General features: G+C 51.1%; 7 protein-coding genes across 7 annotated transcripts; 5 read left to right on the forward strand and 2 right to left on the reverse strand.

Annotated features, from left to right (window-relative positions):
• The first annotated feature begins 654 nt into the window (after positions 1-654).
• BGZ61DRAFT_506692 (small oligopeptide transporter) lies at positions 655-3,441 on the forward strand. The gene is made up of 5 exons (XM_046251876.1): positions 655-1,018; positions 1,073-2,016; positions 2,067-2,667; positions 2,731-3,128; positions 3,191-3,441. The coding sequence occupies exons 1-5, from the start codon at positions 725-727 to the stop codon at positions 3,279-3,281; spliced, it is 2,328 nt and encodes a 775-aa protein (XP_046103857.1). The 5' UTR covers positions 655-724; the 3' UTR covers positions 3,282-3,441.
• A 1,598-nt stretch (positions 3,442-5,039) lies between these two features.
• Positions 5,040-6,724, forward strand: BGZ61DRAFT_546686 (aldehyde dehydrogenase; the record flags this gene model as incomplete). Its single annotated transcript, XM_046255342.1, has 4 exons — positions 5,040-5,075; positions 5,141-5,587; positions 5,652-6,411; positions 6,516-6,724. The coding sequence occupies 4 exons, from the start codon at positions 5,040-5,042 to the stop codon at positions 6,722-6,724; spliced, it is 1,452 nt and encodes a 483-aa protein (XP_046103858.1).
• A 322-nt stretch (positions 6,725-7,046) lies between these two features.
• BGZ61DRAFT_453230 (uncharacterized protein) lies at positions 7,047-9,692 on the forward strand. The gene is made up of 2 exons (XM_046246053.1): positions 7,047-7,283; positions 7,337-9,692. The coding sequence occupies exons 1-2, from the start codon at positions 7,220-7,222 to the stop codon at positions 9,388-9,390; spliced, it is 2,118 nt and encodes a 705-aa protein (XP_046103859.1). The 5' UTR covers positions 7,047-7,219; the 3' UTR covers positions 9,391-9,692.
• Positions 9,693-10,504: 812 nt separating this feature from the next.
• On the forward strand, positions 10,505-12,540 carry BGZ61DRAFT_533234 (uncharacterized protein; the record flags this gene model as incomplete). The annotated part of the gene is made up of 6 exons (XM_046253975.1): positions 10,505-10,547; positions 10,629-10,870; positions 10,933-11,298; positions 11,346-11,766; positions 11,821-12,155; positions 12,208-12,540. 6 exons carry the CDS (start codon positions 10,505-10,507, stop codon positions 12,538-12,540), a joined length of 1,740 nt encoding a protein of 579 aa, XP_046103860.1.
• Positions 12,541-12,601: 61 nt separating this feature from the next.
• BGZ61DRAFT_42026 (fungal-specific transcription factor domain-containing protein) lies at positions 12,602-14,580 on the reverse strand. The gene is made up of 4 exons (XM_046243475.1): positions 14,419-14,580; positions 14,157-14,357; positions 13,680-14,095; positions 12,602-13,617 (listed from the first exon to the last, which is right to left on the reverse strand). Exons 1-4 carry the CDS (start codon positions 14,471-14,473, stop codon positions 12,664-12,666), a joined length of 1,626 nt encoding a protein of 541 aa, XP_046103861.1. The 5' UTR covers positions 14,474-14,580; the 3' UTR covers positions 12,602-12,663.
• A 1,031-nt stretch (positions 14,581-15,611) lies between these two features.
• BGZ61DRAFT_453234 (amine oxidase) lies at positions 15,612-16,551 on the forward strand. Its single transcript, XM_046246054.1, has one exon. It carries the CDS (start codon positions 15,727-15,729, stop codon positions 16,507-16,509), a length of 783 nt encoding a protein of 260 aa, XP_046103862.1. The 5' UTR covers positions 15,612-15,726; the 3' UTR covers positions 16,510-16,551.
• Positions 16,552-16,905: 354 nt separating this feature from the next.
• On the reverse strand, positions 16,906-18,834 carry BGZ61DRAFT_546694 (acyl-CoA dehydrogenase; the record flags this gene model as incomplete). The annotated part of the gene is made up of 9 exons (XM_046255343.1): positions 16,906-17,296; positions 17,353-17,417; positions 17,479-17,525; positions 17,579-17,640; positions 17,699-17,941; positions 17,999-18,143; positions 18,202-18,273; positions 18,392-18,618; positions 18,682-18,834. 9 exons carry the CDS (start codon positions 18,832-18,834, stop codon positions 16,988-16,990), a joined length of 1,323 nt encoding a protein of 440 aa, XP_046103863.1. The 3' UTR covers positions 16,906-16,987.
• Between the last annotated feature and the right edge of the window lie 186 nt (positions 18,835-19,020).

Below are 19,020 nucleotides of genomic sequence, written 5' to 3' on the forward strand. Positions count from 1 at the left end.
CGGCAAAGGTTCCCGGTGCTGATATCGGGTGGTCTCGTGTAAGTGGTGAGGGGCGTCAGACGACCGAGGCCATGGATATTGAATGCAATGGAACACGCAACCCAGCTGTTCGGGTTTGACAGCCGTAACATTGCATTTAATATCGTCCAAGAGCAGAAGAATTGACTTTGCTAATATGTGGGTGCGGACCAGATCGATACTCACTATCACTGTTGTAAATCAATCCGTAGTGATGGACCCCATGAACCCTGCCCCATAACCCAGAAGCGCGACGAATATCGCTTGAGACGGGTCCAGAACCGTCCGTCTTTCCACCGTAGGGCCATCGAGGTTTAGCTTAAACCATTGCTTGACGCGGCCATGAATGTCGTCAGCCAGCATGCCGAGAACCCTAGACAAGTCCGTTTCGCAATTTGGAGCGCCGCGCGCCAAAGCCGTGGCTCTCAGATCTGGCACCGGACCATGCTCCACTACCATTGGAGGTGCAACGTAACCAACGATCCGGGCTCGAGATAAGTTTAGACATGTCAATTGGCCTAGTAGGCAGCTTCCTAGAACGTGTTGGTGCTGAGGGTTGTGTGTCAAGTGACCGTAGGAGACGACGATAAGCATCCGTAATCCGTATAATAAACAATAGGGACCTCAAAGGTGGCACCGCGCCATGTGCAGGCACTGATTTCCCATTGTAGACTACGACCTGCTTGGCATCGCCCGAGACTCTATCATGGGAAAAGAGGAAACTCCTAGCCCGTCTCCAGAGGGCGTGGTGAGAAGCGACTCGACCAGCAATGACATACCCGGCGAGAAGAGCGCCAGCCTCACTGGCCAGGATGTCGAAGTAGGAAACAGCCACCTTGTCGATCTCGAAGTCGACTTCGACCATATTTTTGCCAAGGGCGAGGAAGAAGGCGACTATGCCGCTGATACGAGTCCGTTTCCAGCTGTGCGAGCTGTCGTGCCGGAGACGGATGACAAGGACATCCCAGTAAACACTCTGCGTGCCTGGCTCCTAGGAATTGTGAGGTTCTCCCAATTGGTACTAACGAGAGCACATTGTTAATTGGTTCAATAGGTGTTTGTATTCCTTGGCGCGGGGGTCAACCAGTTCTTCTCCCTTCGCTACCCCGGTGTTCGCATTGTATCCCTAGTCGCCGAACTGATCGCTTTCCCGCTTGGCGTTATCTTGGCAAAGGTCCTTCCAATCAGCCGCTTCAATCCCGATCGCCATTTCAACATCAAGGAGCATGCCCTCGTCACCATCATGGCAAACGTGTCATTCGGATTCGGATCGGCCGATGCAACAAACATCATCCAGGCCGCCAAACTCTACGGGTTCAAGCTTCCCGCTGGACTTTCTGTCCTGGCCGTGCTTTGCTGCCAGCTGAGCGGATATGCCGTTGCTGGTCTGGCTAGTCGATGGCTTGTTCAGCCCGCGAGCATGATCTGGCCTGGAGTGTTGAGCAACGTGGCGCTCCTGAGCTCTCTTCATTCAAGAGCAAATGCCGTTGCTGATGGGTGGAAAATTACCCGGATCAAGTTCTTCATGGTGGTGGGTGGTTGCGCGTTCGTTTGGTATTGGTTCCCAGGCCTGATGTTCACGGGCTTGAGCTTCTTTTCGTGGATTTGCTGGATTGCACCCAAGAACCTGGCCGTTAACCAAGTTTTTGGTATGGTTACCGGACTGGGTCTCTTCCCTTTGACATTCGATTGGTCCATGGTCGCCTACAACAGCAACCCGCTCCTGAGTCCACATTGGGCGGCCGTCAACGTCTTTGCTGGCTTCGCTCTCTTCTTTTGGATCGTTGTGCCGGGGATTTACTACACCAATATTTGGTTTACGTCTTACCTACCGCTATGCACAGCGGATGTATACGATCGTTATGGCGAGTTGTATAATGTTTCGAATGTCTTGACTGGAGAGCGGTTCGACCAGGAGAAGTACTCTGAATACTCGCCTCCTTATCTTCCAGCAACCTTTGCATTCGTCTACGGGCTATCCTTTGCGTCAATTACTAGGTAAGTCGCTATGCAGATGTCTTACCAGCCACTTGCTTAACCAAACATAGTGTTCTGTCACATGTCTACTTCTTCCACTGGGATGAACTGAAGCATGCTTTTCGAGGTTCCCTCAAACTTGACATTCACGCCCGTCTCATGTCAACGTACAACAAAGTCCCTTGGTGGTGGTGGGCCACTATCCTCACGGGTGTTCTTGCAATGAGCTTCGGCATGGCCGAGGGCTATGACACAGGACTCCCGTGGTATGGAGTGCTCCTCGCCTTTGTGATCCCAGCACTGTACATGGTACCCTGTGGAATGATTCAAGGTGTAACGAATGTGGATGCTAATCAGTTGAACGTACTCTCGGAGTTCATTGGTGGGTATATGTTCCAGGGCCGACCAATCGCCAACATCCTCTTCAAGATTCTCTCAACGGATGTAGTCGGTCAAGGGCTATACTTTTCTTCCGATATGAAACTGGGACATTATCTGAAAATCCCCCCACAGACCTTGTTCTTTGCTCAAGGACTTGCGACAATTCTTGGTGCCTTGACTCAGGTCGGTGTTACGCAGTGGATGCTTGGCAACGTGAAAGATATCTGTACGGAGGACCAGGCCAATGGCTTCTCCTGTCCAAACGGACGAACAGTATTCTCTTCATCAGTTGTAAGTGATCTGCCCCGAAAAATCCGATGCAATGGTCTTGCTAACCCTTATTGTGATTATTAGATCTGGGGCCTTGTTGGCCCCGCTCGCCTCTACTCTGTTGGGGCGATCTACAGCGGCTTGCTGCATTTCTTCTGGATCGGGTTGATCTTGCCGCCCATGACATATTTCATTTGGAAGAAGACCGGCAATAACTTCATCAAAAAGATAAACTGGCCGCTCATCTTTGTGGGAACTTACAATGTCCCACCAGCCACGGGAATCAACTACAGCAGTTGGTACATCGTCAACCTGATCTTCAACAAGATTATTTACAGGAAATTCTACGCCTGGTGGACAAAGTACAACTACGTGCTCGCCGCAGCTCTTGATACCGGGTTGGCTATCAGTGGGATTGTCATCTTCTTCGCGGTGACCTATGGACCAAACGTCCAATTCCCAGACTGGTGGGGAAACACAGTGTAAGTTCATTGGCCTTCAAAACGTCGCAATGACCTTGGATACTGACTAGGGGATTGAATAGGTGGCAGAACACTGCCGATGGGCTGGGACTACCTTGGTTGCAGATGCCAGACGTTGGGTATTTTGGCCCAGCTAATGGAACGTGGTCTTGAGATTGAGGGCTCATGATAGTAGAGCGATGATTAGGAAAAATTGAGCATCTCACAAATTCTCTATCTCAGACAGCAATGTTAGGTTCCCATCCATGAAGACACGTCAATTGGAATCCGTGAGTGAATGTGCCTTCCAAGCGAGCATGGTCTGTATAACCCGTAACAGAGTTTAGAACAGTATGTAAACATAAGAAGGTACATACGTTAGCCCGAACATAAAGTATAAATACAGATAGTTAAAGTTTTTTCTTATTTTTCTTATTTTTCTTATTTTTCTTATTTTTCTTATTTTTCTTATTTTTCTTATTCTTGAAATATCATTTTAACTACTAATGATCATCGAGAGGTTAATATACGACGTTCCGATAAGCTCCTCTGATCTACTGTGGACGTCGATACTCGTACCCCCAGCGTCCTTCCTAAGGGTCCGGATATAAGGTAGTTACGCATCTCGCTAACCGCCGGCCTGTTTTTTGCCGATACTCATTCGGTTATGGTAGATACTCATCTGCGCATACTCTGCGACAGTTCGGTAACTTCGCCAGTTAATGTCGAGTGTGAGGTTGAAGGCATCGATAGAATCTCGTCGGTCCAAGAGGCTGATCCTCCACCGCTGTCCAAAGAGGTCCTTGGAAGATATCGCATCGGCGGTCTGGCTGACGGGTGTGCACTACTTTGGATCGTTGAGGATTAAGCTTGAAGAATTTGGGGATGTGATAATAGGGATGAATACGGAGGCTTCGCTCATTCTTCCGACCTCGTCGATCACGCTCGGATCTGGCTTCCAAGCTGGAACATGCTGCGACAATTGGAGCAGTGCGACCGGAGTTCCAATAATGACATCTTGCTAATGGTTATAGGAAGAAACTGGCTCAAATCACTCAATCCAAGCAAAACTCGTCCACCTCCTTGATCCAATCCTGGTGCCATTCTCGTCCCCACCTTTATTGACACACCCCAAAATCTTCCTATCCTAAGGCGTATTTGACAACAACGCCACTAACAGAGGCCTAATTCATGAGGACAATTGATATCTCCCCAGATTTTATATTTTTGCACTTGATCTTTGTGAGTATCGGGTTCCGAGGATTCATGGCAAGCGGGTCAACCATCGTTTCAACCCTCGCTCAGTCGAACGACGTGAACTCTAGGATGGTTTCCTACCGTGTTGCTACCTCTTGGGAACGATGTCTAGGCGAACTGATCATTCATCTAGATCCTAAGATAGTAGTATACACTCTGGAATCTAAAAAAGGAAGGGAGAATAGCTCAACAAGCAAAGGGATTCCTGAGAGTAACAATCCTTGGGCAGCTAAGTGGAACGCTTCGAATTCATCCGAGTTCGACCGAATTCGTCCGACACCCAGCCCAATAAGTCTCGCTGACCGAGTTCGTCAGACAATAGGCTCCACGAGAAATAGAGACAAAGTTTGTAATGATTCGCCGAGTTGACAATTGTCTAAATCGCCAATAGAACCCCGGCCTCAATGGACTCGGGCGGGCGGAATTAACATCGATTGTTTCGCCCGAATCCACGGCCGAACTCGTCCGAATCGTCAGCTTCCAAGAGTGACACGCCAAGGCGATTTTCAGCGACTCGGACAACGATAAATACTGACCGCAGGCCCTTCCAGGACAAGAAAGAAAACATCCCACATCACTCAGACCAAAATTGCATAACATTTTCCCTTACCATCACCAGCAATCTAACATTGTGGCTTGGAGTCTACAAAACAACTAACACCAACACAATTCAAGATGGAGTTCGAGACCGGCCTGTTCATTAACAATGAGGCAAGATACTTTGTAGCTCGATCCATTTTGTCCTCCGACATCGTGCTGACTTTGACTACTTTTAGTACATTCCATCCTCTTCAGGGGAGACCATCTCTGTGTACAACCCCGCGGACAACACCCTGGTGACCGACAAGGTCCAGGTAGCTTCCGCCGAGGACGTGGACAAAGCTGTTGCAAGCGCCAAGGAAGCGTTCAAGACGTGGAGGTCGACGCCCAGCGGACAGCGTGCGGCCGTCATGAACAAATACGCCGATCTCCTCGAGAAGCATGCCGATCAGATCGCACTGCTCGAGACGACTAACATGGGCATGCCTATTGTCGGCAGCCGTATGCTGGTCGGCGCTCAAGCCCAGTCATTCCGTTACTACGCCGGGCTCGTCGACAAGGTTCACGGCGAGACGTACACCGAGGATGGAGACGGCCTGTTCAAGATGGTCACCTATGAACCTTTCGGTGTTTGTGCTGGAATCTCAGCCTGGAACGGCACCAACCTGTCCGTAGGCTGGAAGGTCTGTCTCATCGCATCCATCTGTTCTTCAAGCATTTGTCGCTTCTAACATTTGCTGCATTTAGATTGCCCCTGCTGTGGCCATGGGAAACACGTTTGTGCACAAGTCATCAGAGAGGAGCCCCCTCTCCGCCCTCTTCCTCGGTAGGCTGGTCAAAGAGGCCGGGTTCCCGCCCGGCGTCATCAACCTGATCTCCGGCGGTGGCGCGACGGGTGCAGCCCTTGCATCACACATGGACGTTGCGAGAATGTCCTTCACGGGTTCCGTAGCGGCTGGACGCAAAGTCCAGATGGCTGCCGCGCAGAGCAATCTGAAGCCCGTCACGCTTGAGCTGGGCGGCAAGTCGGCCTCGATTGTCTTCGAAGATGCGAACATGGCGAATGCCATCCGACACAACTCGCAGAGCTTCCTTGCCAACAACGCTCAGGCCTGCTCCGCGGCCTCCCGACTATTTGTGCACGAGAAGATCGCGCCTGCGTTCATCGAGAACCTCAAGAAGTCTTGGACAGATCTCCTGGGTACGATCGGTGACCCCACGAATACCAGCACTTTCATGGGACCAATGGTGGATCAAGCGCAGGCAGACCGCGTCAGGGAGTACGTCAAGGGGGCTAAGGCCGATGGCGTCGAAGTCTTGGTGGACAGCATCGAGGAGGTTGGGGCACGGCCAGGGAGTTTCTCGGGTCTTACTGTCTTCCTCAACCCAGGCCTTGACAGCCGCATTTGGAAAGAGGAAATATTCGGTCCCGTGCTCGTCGTTCGCACTTTCAAGACGGAAGAAGAAGCTGTAGAGCTAGCCAACGACACGGAGTTTGGCCTGTCTGGTGAGTCTGAGATGCACCTCAACCCGGATTCTCAACTCCCAATTCGTCTATAAAAGTCAGAGTTGTAGTAGCACCAACGTCCAAAGTACTAACCATCGTAACAGGCATCATCTTCACGTCCGACATCTCCCGAGCTCTCCGAGTTGCCTCGAAACTCGAGGTCGGCACACTCACCATCAACGCCAGCCATTACCCCAGCAAGTTCACACCGTGGGGAGGATGGAAGCAGAGCGGATACGGACGGGAGGGAGGTCTCGAGGCAGTCAAGGAGTATGTTCAGTCCAAGACGATCCACGTTAACCTCAATGCTTGAGTAGATTTCGATTCCAGTTTCATTTGATTTCAGGATCTGGATACTACTATAGATATTTCTTTGTCTTGGCTCGCAATATGCAACTTGTTCGAGAATGGTGACAATGTGTGAGGCTGTGTTGAGACGTGACGCTGATTGGAAGAGGTCGCAACATATTGGATGGATGATGATTAATGCCGAGTGTTCTGGTGTGTCAAACAGAGGTCCGATGGACCAATCAGTAGGCAGGCAGTCCCTATAGAAACCGGTCTATTAGTACTTCCGGGAAACAAAACCCGCCTCAGGCCCATTCGCCTGCAAATAGCTAGTTCTAACTTTTATACATACCTCTATGACATTCTGTACCCAATAATCGCGATTCGGCACTGTCGGACACGCTGGATCAGTTTTGTGACGACTAAATACCTTCCGAACGAGCTTCTCCGCATCCATCGGATCTAGCCCTTTAACTCCACCTCTCCCTCTTCTCAACTGGTGCTGCGACGCAACCTCGACATGAGCCAGCCGGCTCACAAGAGACGCAAAGTCCCCCGCAAAGGCACTCACAGCTGCTGGGAGTGTAAGATCCCATCCTTACACCGCCGCAGCCTGTAATCTGACGCAGAAATCCAGGTCGCAGGCGGAAAGTCAAGTGTCTCTTCCGTAACCCGGACGATCCGACCTGCATCAAGTGTATCGAGCGCGAATCAGCTTGCATTTCGCAAAGGCTCTCCGTTGATGATGCCATTTCTCAGGCTTCATCAGGCCAGACAGATACTGTGTCCTCAGGAAACGTCTACTGCCCGCCCGTGTCGACTCGAGATCTTCTCGAGTGCTCAGCTGCGACGCACGCTCACGATATCGCCGCTGCTGCGAACGGCGCCGAAGGTGTCATCACGCCCGAGCAGTCGCCTCAGTCTGGCTTACACGGCGCATCATCTGCGGAAGCCAACTTCGACCACCCGTATTTCGCCGCGCATCAAAAGAGCGCCCACGAGCGACATGATCAGATTTCGCAACGCTTGTATGCGCTCCTCCCGCCTTCTGATCTGCGCAGCCTTCTAGCACATGAGAGCCCCGGTGCCTCTTTTGTGCTCGCTTTCGCCCACAGTCGTGATGATCAAATCGCAGGCCGCGTGCTGCCGAACTGGTCGTTGGCATCCTCCAGCTGGCCATCGCCGGACACCCACCCTGTGCTCATGGCCAAACGCCTTTTACAATACGCCATTTGCCTGCAGTCCCTGCCGCCCAGCTTTGACGCCACTCGCCTGAAGACCACTCCCGAGGAGAAAGCCTGCGAGCTGGCTGGGAGGTGGGTTGGGGCCGTTACATCCCTCGTCTCGAATGACGACGAGCTTGTGTCCTGTGCCGAGGGCATAGAAACGTTGGCTCTTCTTAGCATGTTTCAAGCGGATGCGGGACATATGCGAAGGGCGTGGACGACGGTCCGCCGGGGCCTGAACTTCTGTCAGCTCATGGGTATCGACAAGCCGTCAACGCGACAGCTCGTTCGGTCGTGTGCGAGCTCCAAAGACCCTGCGACAAGGCCATCTCTTCCCGTTTTGTGGCTCCGCCTCAACTGTAGTGATCGTTACCACTCGCTGATCCTTGGGCTCCCGGTTGGTTCCCATAAGGATACCTTTGCACGCGTCGACGTGGTGCCTTGCGGTGGCCCGCTCGACAGGCTGGATATGGAGCATGCTGTCATTTGCCGGAAGATTGCCGACCGGAATGACCTTTTGTCTGGATCGCCCGAAGCTCACTCCCTCACGCAAAGTATTCACGACGATCTCGAACGCGCCTCAGGCATATTGGATGATCATTGGTGGGCGATCCCGGCCTCTTCCCCCGGAACGGCTTGGGATACAGTCTCGCCTACGGGGTCGCCAGCGCACTTCCTAGCCGCGCGTAGTGCCATCAAGCTCCAGGTTCAGCACTTTACACTGCTCATACTGCTCCATCTTCCCTATCTGCTACAAAAGAACGAGGGCCAACGGCATGTAGCAAGCCAGGAAGCTTGCATACACGCTAGTAGGGCCGTGTTGGAACGATTTTTGGCTTATCGAAAGAACAACGCCATGATCATATCGGGAAGACACATCGACTATTCCGCTCTCATTGCAGGAATGACGCTGCCACTGGGCTATCTAGAGAAAAGCCTTGAGAATTCTTCAGCGATGGCATCGGATAGAGTGCTCCTAGAAAGGGCAATACTTATCTTTCGGGACATGACATCTTGCAAAAACGACCGACTTGCGGTTGAGTCTGCCGACACGCTACACCAGCTGCTCCCTATCATGGCGGATGCTCCTCAGGGAAGGGGCCAAGAACCTCTCAGACTCAAGGTTCCGTTCCTCGGCACTGTCACAATTCAAAACAGGCCACTCGGTTTGAACAGTGCTGCACAGATTCCGCAACTGGAAGCCGGCACCGCTGGGTTTAGTCTTGATGACTTTGACTTCGATCCCCAGCTGTCTCTCACTCTAGATTCGGAGCTTCTTGGCATGGAGAGCTCAGAGCTTTTTGGGGTAGGAACTGCTGACCAGTCTTTCCTTACCCCTGCGTCTTCAAATGTAGATTTTGAGAACGGTGTGTTTCAAGGCATTGACAAAGTATACTGGTCTATGCTGGATCAGGCTGTGAATGGGGTCGCCGAGACGCAAGGCGATAGCGTGTCGGGCAGCTGAATTGGAGAAGCATGTAGAATTCTACTTAGTTTCTTGTAAGATCGCGGGCGGAATGCAAACGTTCTGTTCTCAAGATCAATGGTCAAGGGCATTTGTTCGAATCATGTCTGCTAGAGTCTCGGCTACGCATCAAGCTCAATAGCCATTTGGGGACCATGAACTACAGGAGGAGGCATGTCATATCGTTACCATAACGGACAAGGAATAAAAAGTACCATCCGACTTTGTCGCAGACTGGTTAGTCCAGCTCACAGAGTTGTCTGGTAATTGGCCTCTGAACTTTCGACAACGCTTAAGTAGCCTAAATGAAGTCCCGGCGGACTTGCAGGTGGTGGGTTGTCTTGAAAAGAACAGTTTTTTAGCACTTCCCTAAGATGATATCGACTAGGGATTGCGTAGTGATGATGGCAGTGGCGACAAAGCCGAAGTGATTCCAACTACCACAGGAGTGACAATTGGCTGTCAGGATTGGAGCTGCTATAGTGGTCTTCCGCTGACAACCCAAACTTGGCAAACCTTTCTTTGCCGCATACTTCGGCTTCACCTGCAGAGAACACTGCATTTACAATTTCACAGCAATCCCAACTCACATCCCTTCGGACGACGAACTGCAGCACCAGGCCCGCTGCATTTTATATCACTAGTAAGCACTAAAATGCCTTTCGTGTATGGTTACCAACTCTAACATTTATAGTGATGACCATTGAAACCACACGGCCGCCGCCAATGCTGAGTGGCTGCGACGATTCAAACGCGACGTTGGGATTCTCCACGAGCTCAACAATAACGCTCTATCGACAGACTCACCGTCTGCGTGAAGTGGGATCTACATCATCGGGACTAGTGCACATCATTACCCTACAGGACAGCCGAGGTACGGGTGCGCCCCAAACAGCTAGTGGCCGAATACCGGGCTGCAGCCAACCGGTTTTGGAATGGGAATGCGTGCATGCATTCGCCTTGAGCGGGGATGATGGAAGCGGAATTCCTTTAGCGACTCTTCGTAACCTGGAAAATCAGATCTGTTCCTTCATTCATCATTGACCGTCTCGCAATACACCACCTTGATTCGAAACCTGCCTCTAGCGATTAAACTGCTCTAGATCTATTGAAAATGGTCTTCACGGCGCCGGAATGGGTCCCCCAGCTGCCCTTCGGTACGTGTTTCTTCCCCGCACTTTGCAGCGGCTAGGAGAATGCGGAGGTGGATCTATCCGTGGCTAAACCTGAACATCTAGAGATCCCCGACTCCATCACCATCGCTGAGTTCATGCGCAATGAGCAGTATGGCCGCTACCCTGTCGCAGAGTCCAGGAACCCGTACACATGCGGTCTCACGGGCAAGACGTACTCTGCCGCCGAGGTGGTGAAGCGCGAGGACTGGATGGCTCGCGCCATTGCAAAGAGGCTGGGCTTTGACACCTTTGACCGCGACTCTACCGAGTGGGACAAGGTGGTTGGACTCTTCTCGTTCAACACGGTCAGCGGCTCAATCCAAGATGAGGCTATTTCCAAGGCCCTGTAAGCTGACGAACCATTCAGATCGACTACCTGCCCTTCACGCACGCCATCCACCTCATGTCGGGAATTGTCACACCCGCAAGCGCTGCGTATTCAGCCCCGGAGCTAGAGCAGCAGCTGCGGTCTGCGGGCGCCAAGGCACTTTTCACCTGCATTCCTCTGCTAGAAACTGCTCTTGCCGCTGCAAAGGCAGCTGGAATATCAAACGAGAACATCTTCATTCTCCCCATGCCCGGGTTCAACAAGCAGGTTCCTTTCAAAACGATTGATGACTTGGTTGAAGAAGGGAAGAACTTGCCGCAACTCCCACCGCTGAATTGGATTAAAGGGCAAGGAACAAGACAGGTTGCGTACCTCTGCTATTCTAGCGGCACGTCTGGTCTACCTGTAAGTCGGCACCCATCGTGCTTGCGGAGTATACTAAAGTGAGATAGAAAGCCGTCATGATTTCCCACTACAACGTCATCGCCAACACAATCCAAAAACGAACATACGACAGCGTCGGACGCGAGGCCCAAGGAATCAAAACCCAGGTCATGCTCGGACTACTCCCCTTCAGCCACATCTACGGCCTTGTTCCCATCGCGCACGTTGGCACCTACCGAGGTGACGAAATCATCGTTTTGCCCCGCTTTGAGCTCAAGTCGTTTCTGGCCGCTGTCCAAAAGTTCCGCATAGAACAAATTAGCGTTGTGCCCCCAATCCTCATCCAGATGTTGAGTAAGCGCGACGAGTGTGCGAAATACGACCTCAGTAGCATTCGGTTCATTTACACCGGCGCTGCGCCTTTGGGAGGTGAGACGGTGGATGAGTTGTTAAAGATGTTCCCAAACCGTCAAATCGGTCAAGGTTATGGTAAGCATCTTATCATCTAGTAGTTGACAACAGCCTAATCAACTTGCGTAATAGGCATGACCGAAACCTCGACGGTAGTAGTGTCAACTAGTGAGTTGGACACACTCGTCGGCTCCTCTGGCTCACTCCTCCCCGGGATCAAAGCCAAGATCATCGACTCCAAGGGGAAGGAGGTGACAGATTACGAGACTCTTGGTGAACTACTGGTCCAGAGTTCTTCTGTTGTTCTGGGCTACCTCAATAATGAGAAAGCGACAGCCGAGACGTTTGTCTTCCACGAGGACGGTCGCTGGATCAAGACAGGCGACGAGGTTCTTGTGCGCAAGTCCGCCCAAGGAAACGAACACTTTGTCATCGTGGACCGCATAAAGGAACTGATCAAAGTCAAGGTTTGCACCATTTTTCTCCTACGCAGTGAAACACTACTAAACAAAGCACTAGGGTCATCAAGTCGCCCCCGCCGAGTTGGAATCTCACCTCCTCACCCACCCACTTGTTTCCGATTGTGCAGTCATCCAAGTCCCAGACGCACGTGCTGGGGAGCTCCCCAAAGCATTTGTCGTCAAATCTCTCGAAGCGGCTCAAAAGTCTGATGAGGAAACCACGAAGGCGATTCATCTTCACGTGGAAGAGCACAAGGCGAAACACAAATGGCTCAAGGGCGGCATCGAGTTCATCGAGGTCATTCCAAAGAGTGCCAGCGGTAAGATACTCAGACGGGTGCTCAGAGATCACGAGAAGAAGTCTCGCAAAGCCCGGGGAGGGAAGTTATAAATGTGAGCCATGGATTCGCGCATTCTAACCACATTGTCTGGTCTGCTACACGGAATGTTAGAGCATAGAATCTCGGAGATTCTTTGTATAGATGGGCCATAAATTCGAGAGTAGTACCATGAGTTAGTTTACTAGTAGTGGCCTACCAGTTCTATCCAACACATCCATCCACCACACCTCCATCCCGGCATCCCTCTGCGACCAGACCTCTTCTAGTAATTTGCTTACACTATCAACCGCATGCAATCGTATCTTTTGCGTGAGCATTCGCATGACTGAGCGAATAAATTCCCTATCCGAAGACTTTGTCATTAACTGGCCCGCCGTCAATAACGGGATCGAACAGGCATGCCAAAGCGCACTCCCCAACGGGATGCGTTGCAACAGAGCGATCGTTGAGCAAGCGAGCTCCGAGAGGAAATCGGATGCAGAATCTTGCTCGGGTATTAATGCAAAACGTTTGACCCGTAAATATGGGCTGTAATTGTACAGTATCAGCAGTGCTGAGAACCTGTAAGCTTCGGCTAAGCTGTAAAACTCATTGGTGTAGTGGTTTTGGGTGGAAGAAAAAGCCGGTCGGGATTCGCCGTGTAATTGACATCTGTCAGCGTTAGGACTGAAGGATACCGGTTTCAAAGAGTCGCATTCGAGTGAGCAGCCAGGTATCTTGGTCCCATGGGGAGGCTCCCACTCTAGAAGATCCTTTTCAACACCCTCGAATAGGTCCTCCAGATCCACTGTATAGGGTCCTTTTCGTAATCTGCGAATAATGCTGCCAACTCGACCGACGTGGGGCATAAGAGTACCCCAACTGCCGACGAGAGGATCGAATGAACTGCTACTATTCATGTTGCGGCGTTCCGTATGGATGTCTGTGGCAGACAACACTTCGTAGATGGCCGGGGAGGAATGTACGAGCCCTTCGTTGTCAGACACAAAGCTAGCAAGAGTCTCAAGCCAGCAAAGACAGTAGGCCAAAAATGGCGGTATCCTTTTGTTCGAATCGAGGCGTCGGAGCAGGAGACGCTTTGCGGAATGGAGGTGTTCCGTGCCGCTGCTCCTCGGGTCAAACCAGCACTATAGATCGAGGAGGGTGAGTACAACTAAGCTTACACCGGGGCACGAAACACACGAGTTACCTCAGTCATGCCCATAAACAAGATAGCAGTGAGGACTGCCAAGGAATCAGACTGCTTGGCAAGATCCTTTTGCAATTTGGACATCGCCATAGCGCGATAATGCCATGCATACGCCATCCCGTCCTGATCTATGTTACTCTGCGCCATATGTAGGGCGGATATGGCAACCACAATCGAATTGAGTGCTATGTTGTGACTCATGTGTGGTTTTAGCTTCTCTCCAAATGGATTAGTACGGCCAGTCATCATCGATATGATATTGGCTGTATGGTTAAAGTAATGATCCAGAAAGTACTTTTCGCGGCATTCCTGGGATAGGCTCATATTAAAACTCGAAAGTGACGTCGTAATTGTAGACTTGTGGGTGAACGCGATATCGCTAATTTTATGTGTACCTTGCTCACTCGCGATGGGCTCTAGAAGGCTTTTTGAGTATTTTTGACAGTGCCTTTATGATCTAAGAGGTCAACTACTTACTCGGAAAGGATAAAGGCTGTCCAAGAGCCCTGATGTGGTTCAACTCGGATGTGTTTGTTGGTGACGATGGGGCAAATCCGGGTTGCCATCGCCATTGCCTTCCAGGGTAGCCGGGGCACTCGAATCCTCTTTTGGAACATTGGGCACAGCTGGGGAGAGTTTTGTCGCATCGGATATGCCGATTTCGGCAATTTTCACATCCTTAGAGCCTGCGCATCAATGTCTGTACGCACTAGAACGGGGCATGCGTGATTGGGTTTACCTCCAGGGATACGCCGGATCCTAGGCGGCAGCTTGGCGATGGGCTTAGCAGGCATCGTCGACCTCAAGCGGGTAATGGAGTGATCAAACGAGTATCAGGAGATTTACCCTGGCACCGACAAAAAACTGATGTTGACGAGGACTTGGTTCCGGAGAAGTGGGGGATGGTTCCGAGAGATCTGGAGGAGACCAGATGGAAGATATCGGGATGACGATAAGGATGTGTTGCGACCAATTGCAAGACTCGCTCTCGGTTTCCTATTGCGGTAAGGAGCTGTTGGAGCTCCTTAACGCCTATCAGCTTCGATGTAGCGCGTCTCCTGAGAAGTGGAGAGCGGAGATTGAATAATTGTTCACACAAATTCCGAGAACATTCCAGGACTGCCCAATCAAACAAGGCGGACTCTACGTCTAGATATGGCCATGCTGTGTTGCATGGCTGTATGATTAACAATTCCAGCATGAACCCGGCAGTGTGAATAAATATGTACGCATAGAGAGGGAGGCAAAATTAATAGATCGCCAACACACTCACCGACCAAGCCCACAGTCACCCCTCTCATTCTTTTGTCACTCACCAATACAAGCCATGCCATCCTCTGCTACCACAACGACTGAAGGCTACGCCTATGACGTGAAGACAGGCACATTGTCTCAAGGCCTCACCACAGAGTCCGTTAAGCCTTCCTCCCTTACCGCAGACGTCTCATATGATGTCATCGTCATCGGTGCCGGATTCTGCGGGTTATCCGCTGCTCGTGACTTGTCTCTAGCAGGAAAAAAGGTGCTATTGCTCGAGGCTCGCGATCGCATCGGCGGCCGCACTTGGTCGGCCAAGGCGTTGGACCACACATACGAAATGGGCGGAACCTGGGTTCACTGGCTACAGCCCCATGTCTGGGCTGAAATAACACGGTACGGGCTGACCAGTTCCATGAAGGAATCTTCGGGCATGTCAATGGATGCGGTGTGCTCGTATGCGATTGGCAGTCAGGGCAAGTTCACCGTTGATGACCCGGCCGTTATAGACAAACGACTTCTGCCATTGATCGCAAAGTTCATGGACTGTGATGGCGAAGGCGGCCGCTCTCTTTTCCCGCAGCCGTTTCTTCCGCTGGAAAATCGCCGCATCTGGAGCAAGTACGACATGAGCCTGCGAGCGCGAGCGGATCAATTGGATATCAGTGACGAAGACAAGGAATTGTTGCTATTATTCCTCAATATCAATAGCTTGTCCGCGCCGACGACTAGCTCTTACCTGAACTTCCACCGCCTTTACGCCTTGTCCAATTACGACTTCAATGGCTTTATGGAGATCTGTGGGAAATTCAAGTTCAAACACGGCACTACGCAGCTAGCATCTTGCATGTTTGACGAGTTCTCGGGTACGACGCTATTCAAAGAGGCTCTCAAGTCAATCACAACAAAGCCGAACGAAGTTGATGTCACAACGACGTCTGGAAATTCCTTCCGCGCTTCAAACGTAATCTGCACCGTGCCTTTGCACTGTCTATCTGACATCGAGTTTTCTCCTCCCCTCCCTGCAGTCTGGACAACCACGAGACATGCCAATATGGGCGGGAAGGTCCATATTCACGTCCAAGAGAAAGTTCCTGCCTGGTTTGGTCTTCGTGACGAGACTGCCAACGTTTCCGCCCTGTTTACAGAATCGCCTTCATCGACGGGGGGGACACATATGGTGAGCTTTGCAATGTCTGAGGGAATGATTGCTCAGGATCACTTGAAAGCAAAGCCATCAGCATATCTTGAGGCTGCTACCGCCGATGTCACCCCGCCCGGGTTGAACGTTTCGCCGACGCACATGTTCTGGCACGACTGGGTGCGTGACGAATTTGCAAAGGGGGCATGGGCGTCGCATCAACCAGGGACTCTGAGCAAGGGTCTTGGCCAGATCATGAACAAACCCCAGGTTACGGAGCGGCTCTATATGGCTAATGCCGACTGGGCCAATGGATGGGTTGGCTATATCGATGGAGCGATTGAAATGGGCCGGAGAGCCGCGAAGGAAATCGCAGTGAAGAGCCAAGTTATGTCCACGGCTCAGTCTTGGCCTCCTGCAGCCCGTATGTAGAGAGGTGAATCTGATACATTGTGAGATTTTACTCGCACAGCGAACCTAGACGCCCACTATATATGCGACATTCCCTGGTGAAGTCTTGAATGAGGGCCGCTCGAGCGGTTTATTTGTGGGGAGCGTGCTCCTTGATATATAGACAGAGCAGTGACATAAACAGTAAACGAACCAGGCACACCCAGCCAGCACTCGATGTTCAATAAATATGGCAATGTTCTAGATATGAATTGAAGGATTCAAGCTGTCAGGTCGGTATTGGGCAGCAGCTACAGTCGATCGACTTCCTTAGGAAAGACTGACGGCTTGCAGTTGGTATTACTACATCTTACCTCTGTAGTATTAATGGTCCACCTCAAAGAGTCTACCGCAATCCTGAGAGTCACATGTACTTATGACGAATATGTTATCTATATATATGTATAATGGGCCAACATTCTCTAAATATGGTACCCGGGGTTGCACAGTCTAAGCTGAATTAAAGTCGGCCCTTCACCGTAATCTTTTGCATCTCGGCGGATATTTTCAACGCTCGCCTGGCTGCCAGATCCAGGAGGATCTCCTCGCTCCCTCCCGGGACGGTGAGTGCCTTTACATCTCGCCAAATACGCTCAACCCTCTCACCTCGGCCCCCTCGAGTGAGTCCAACTCCGCCCATAATCTGAATAGCCTCGCGAACAACATGCTCCAGAACAATCCCGGCGTGGGCTTTGAGTTGAGCTGTTGTACCCGCGAGGAGAAATTCACTCTCTTGCTGAGACAGCTGACTCAGTTGATAGACCAAGCTCTAAACGATTCTGTTAGCACTTGAATGCACCCGAATATTGCAACATGTCCTCTTACCTCTATCCATGATTGAAGTGCCTCTGTCTCTCGGCTCATATTGGCAAATTTGAATCGTATAACGGCTAGCCAGTGAATTAGCATGGAGTTTGTCTCGAAGTATTCCAGTCACTCAGGAGCCTTTACCGTGTTCAGTGAGCTTTTTCCCGAATGTTTCTCGGTTCAAGGCGTATCTTTTAAATTCAAGTAAGCGTGATTCGAGGTAGAGGGATGCGGGCCAATATACTTGATCGAGTCCTCTAGGCAAACTCTTGCGCATCTCAATGCTTGGAATCCGAGGAAGAGTCTCTACGACGCATTAGTAGCTGGTACATTCAAGTTGTAGAATGGTATTGAGTAAAATTACCTCGTGGTTGAAGTTTGACATTACGTATTTCAATCCATTGCCACGTTCGCCGACGATCATGTCCAATGGGATTTGAACATCGTCGAAGTCAACAAATGCAGTTCCGGCAGCGTTGGAACCGGACATTGTCATGTGTTTGGTTGAGACGCCCTCTGTTCGGGGAATGACCAAGAGGGTGAAGCTACCGCTATCCTCTTTGACCAGCGTTAGGAAATAATCAGCATACATGCCAGATGTGATCCACTGCAGTAGATGTCAGCTTGTTGTCTTGCTAGTCAAGTTGTCTTGGGTATTTGAAACCTTTTTCTGGCCATTGATGATGAAGTGAGTGCCGTCGTCAGACAGCTTTGCTTCAGTTTGGAGGCCCTGGACATCCGAGCCGGCGTCAGGTTCTGTGATAGCCAATGCTATTCTTGAGCGACCAGAAAGAATTTCGGGCACGACGCTGTCGCACATGTTGGGTTAGTGATGACTGCGATTGCAAAATAATTCTTATTACTCACGATTCTTTGATCCTCTCAGTACCAAACCGCTCGATAGCTGGAACGGCAAGAGTCTGCGATTCAATGAGCTTACTTCAGCACCGAAGGAGCGAATGTTACCCACAACACCACCGACCAATCCATTCTCAATGCTGCCATGAAATGATTAGAATCAAGTCCTCGGATGCAGTAGAAAATATGATAAACTCACCCAATACCTCCGACGCGACCAAACTCGTCATGGATAATTAAATCGTGGAACCCGTCCCATTCGTCAACAGGGACATCACCGATAATCGGATATTTCCCTTTCCAATTCTCTCGGATGGACGCTCCAGATGCCATGGGCATGAGCAGCCCATCATCAGCTGCCTGCTTGTAGAGTGAATGTGGGAGCGACTCGGACTCCTCCCACTCGTGGACATGGGGGATGAGATGCTGCTTCACGGTTAAATCTCCGGTTCTCGTCGCACGCACTCTTGAGTGAGTGAAGACGCGTACCTTTTCGACCCAAGTTCTCATGGCATGGCGAAGCCGTCGATGGCTGTCGTGGTAATACGGGCTTGGACATCCTCTTGCCCACGGCGCCTCAGCGAATGGCAATGGGGAGCCATACAGCCATTTGCTTTTCAGCTCATCCGAAAGAGGAAACATATTATCGGCGAATGATTCAGGGAGCAGTATTTGCCCAATGATTGGGCCTAAGGTAAGTTTTACAATGTGGTGGAATGTCTTTTTACTCTCGCGCTACAACACGCTCTGTCCGGGACCCGGAATTCTCGTCATGGGAATTCCGTCCTCTTCCGCCTCGCCCAACTTTCACGGAATGGCGCTGCTCAA

Source organism: Ilyonectria robusta (assembly GCF_021365365.1).
Source record: "Ilyonectria robusta strain PMI_751 chromosome Unknown BGZ61scaffold_11, whole genome shotgun sequence".
In the NCBI taxonomy this organism is placed as follows: domain Eukaryota; kingdom Fungi; phylum Ascomycota; class Sordariomycetes; order Hypocreales; family Nectriaceae; genus Ilyonectria; species Ilyonectria robusta.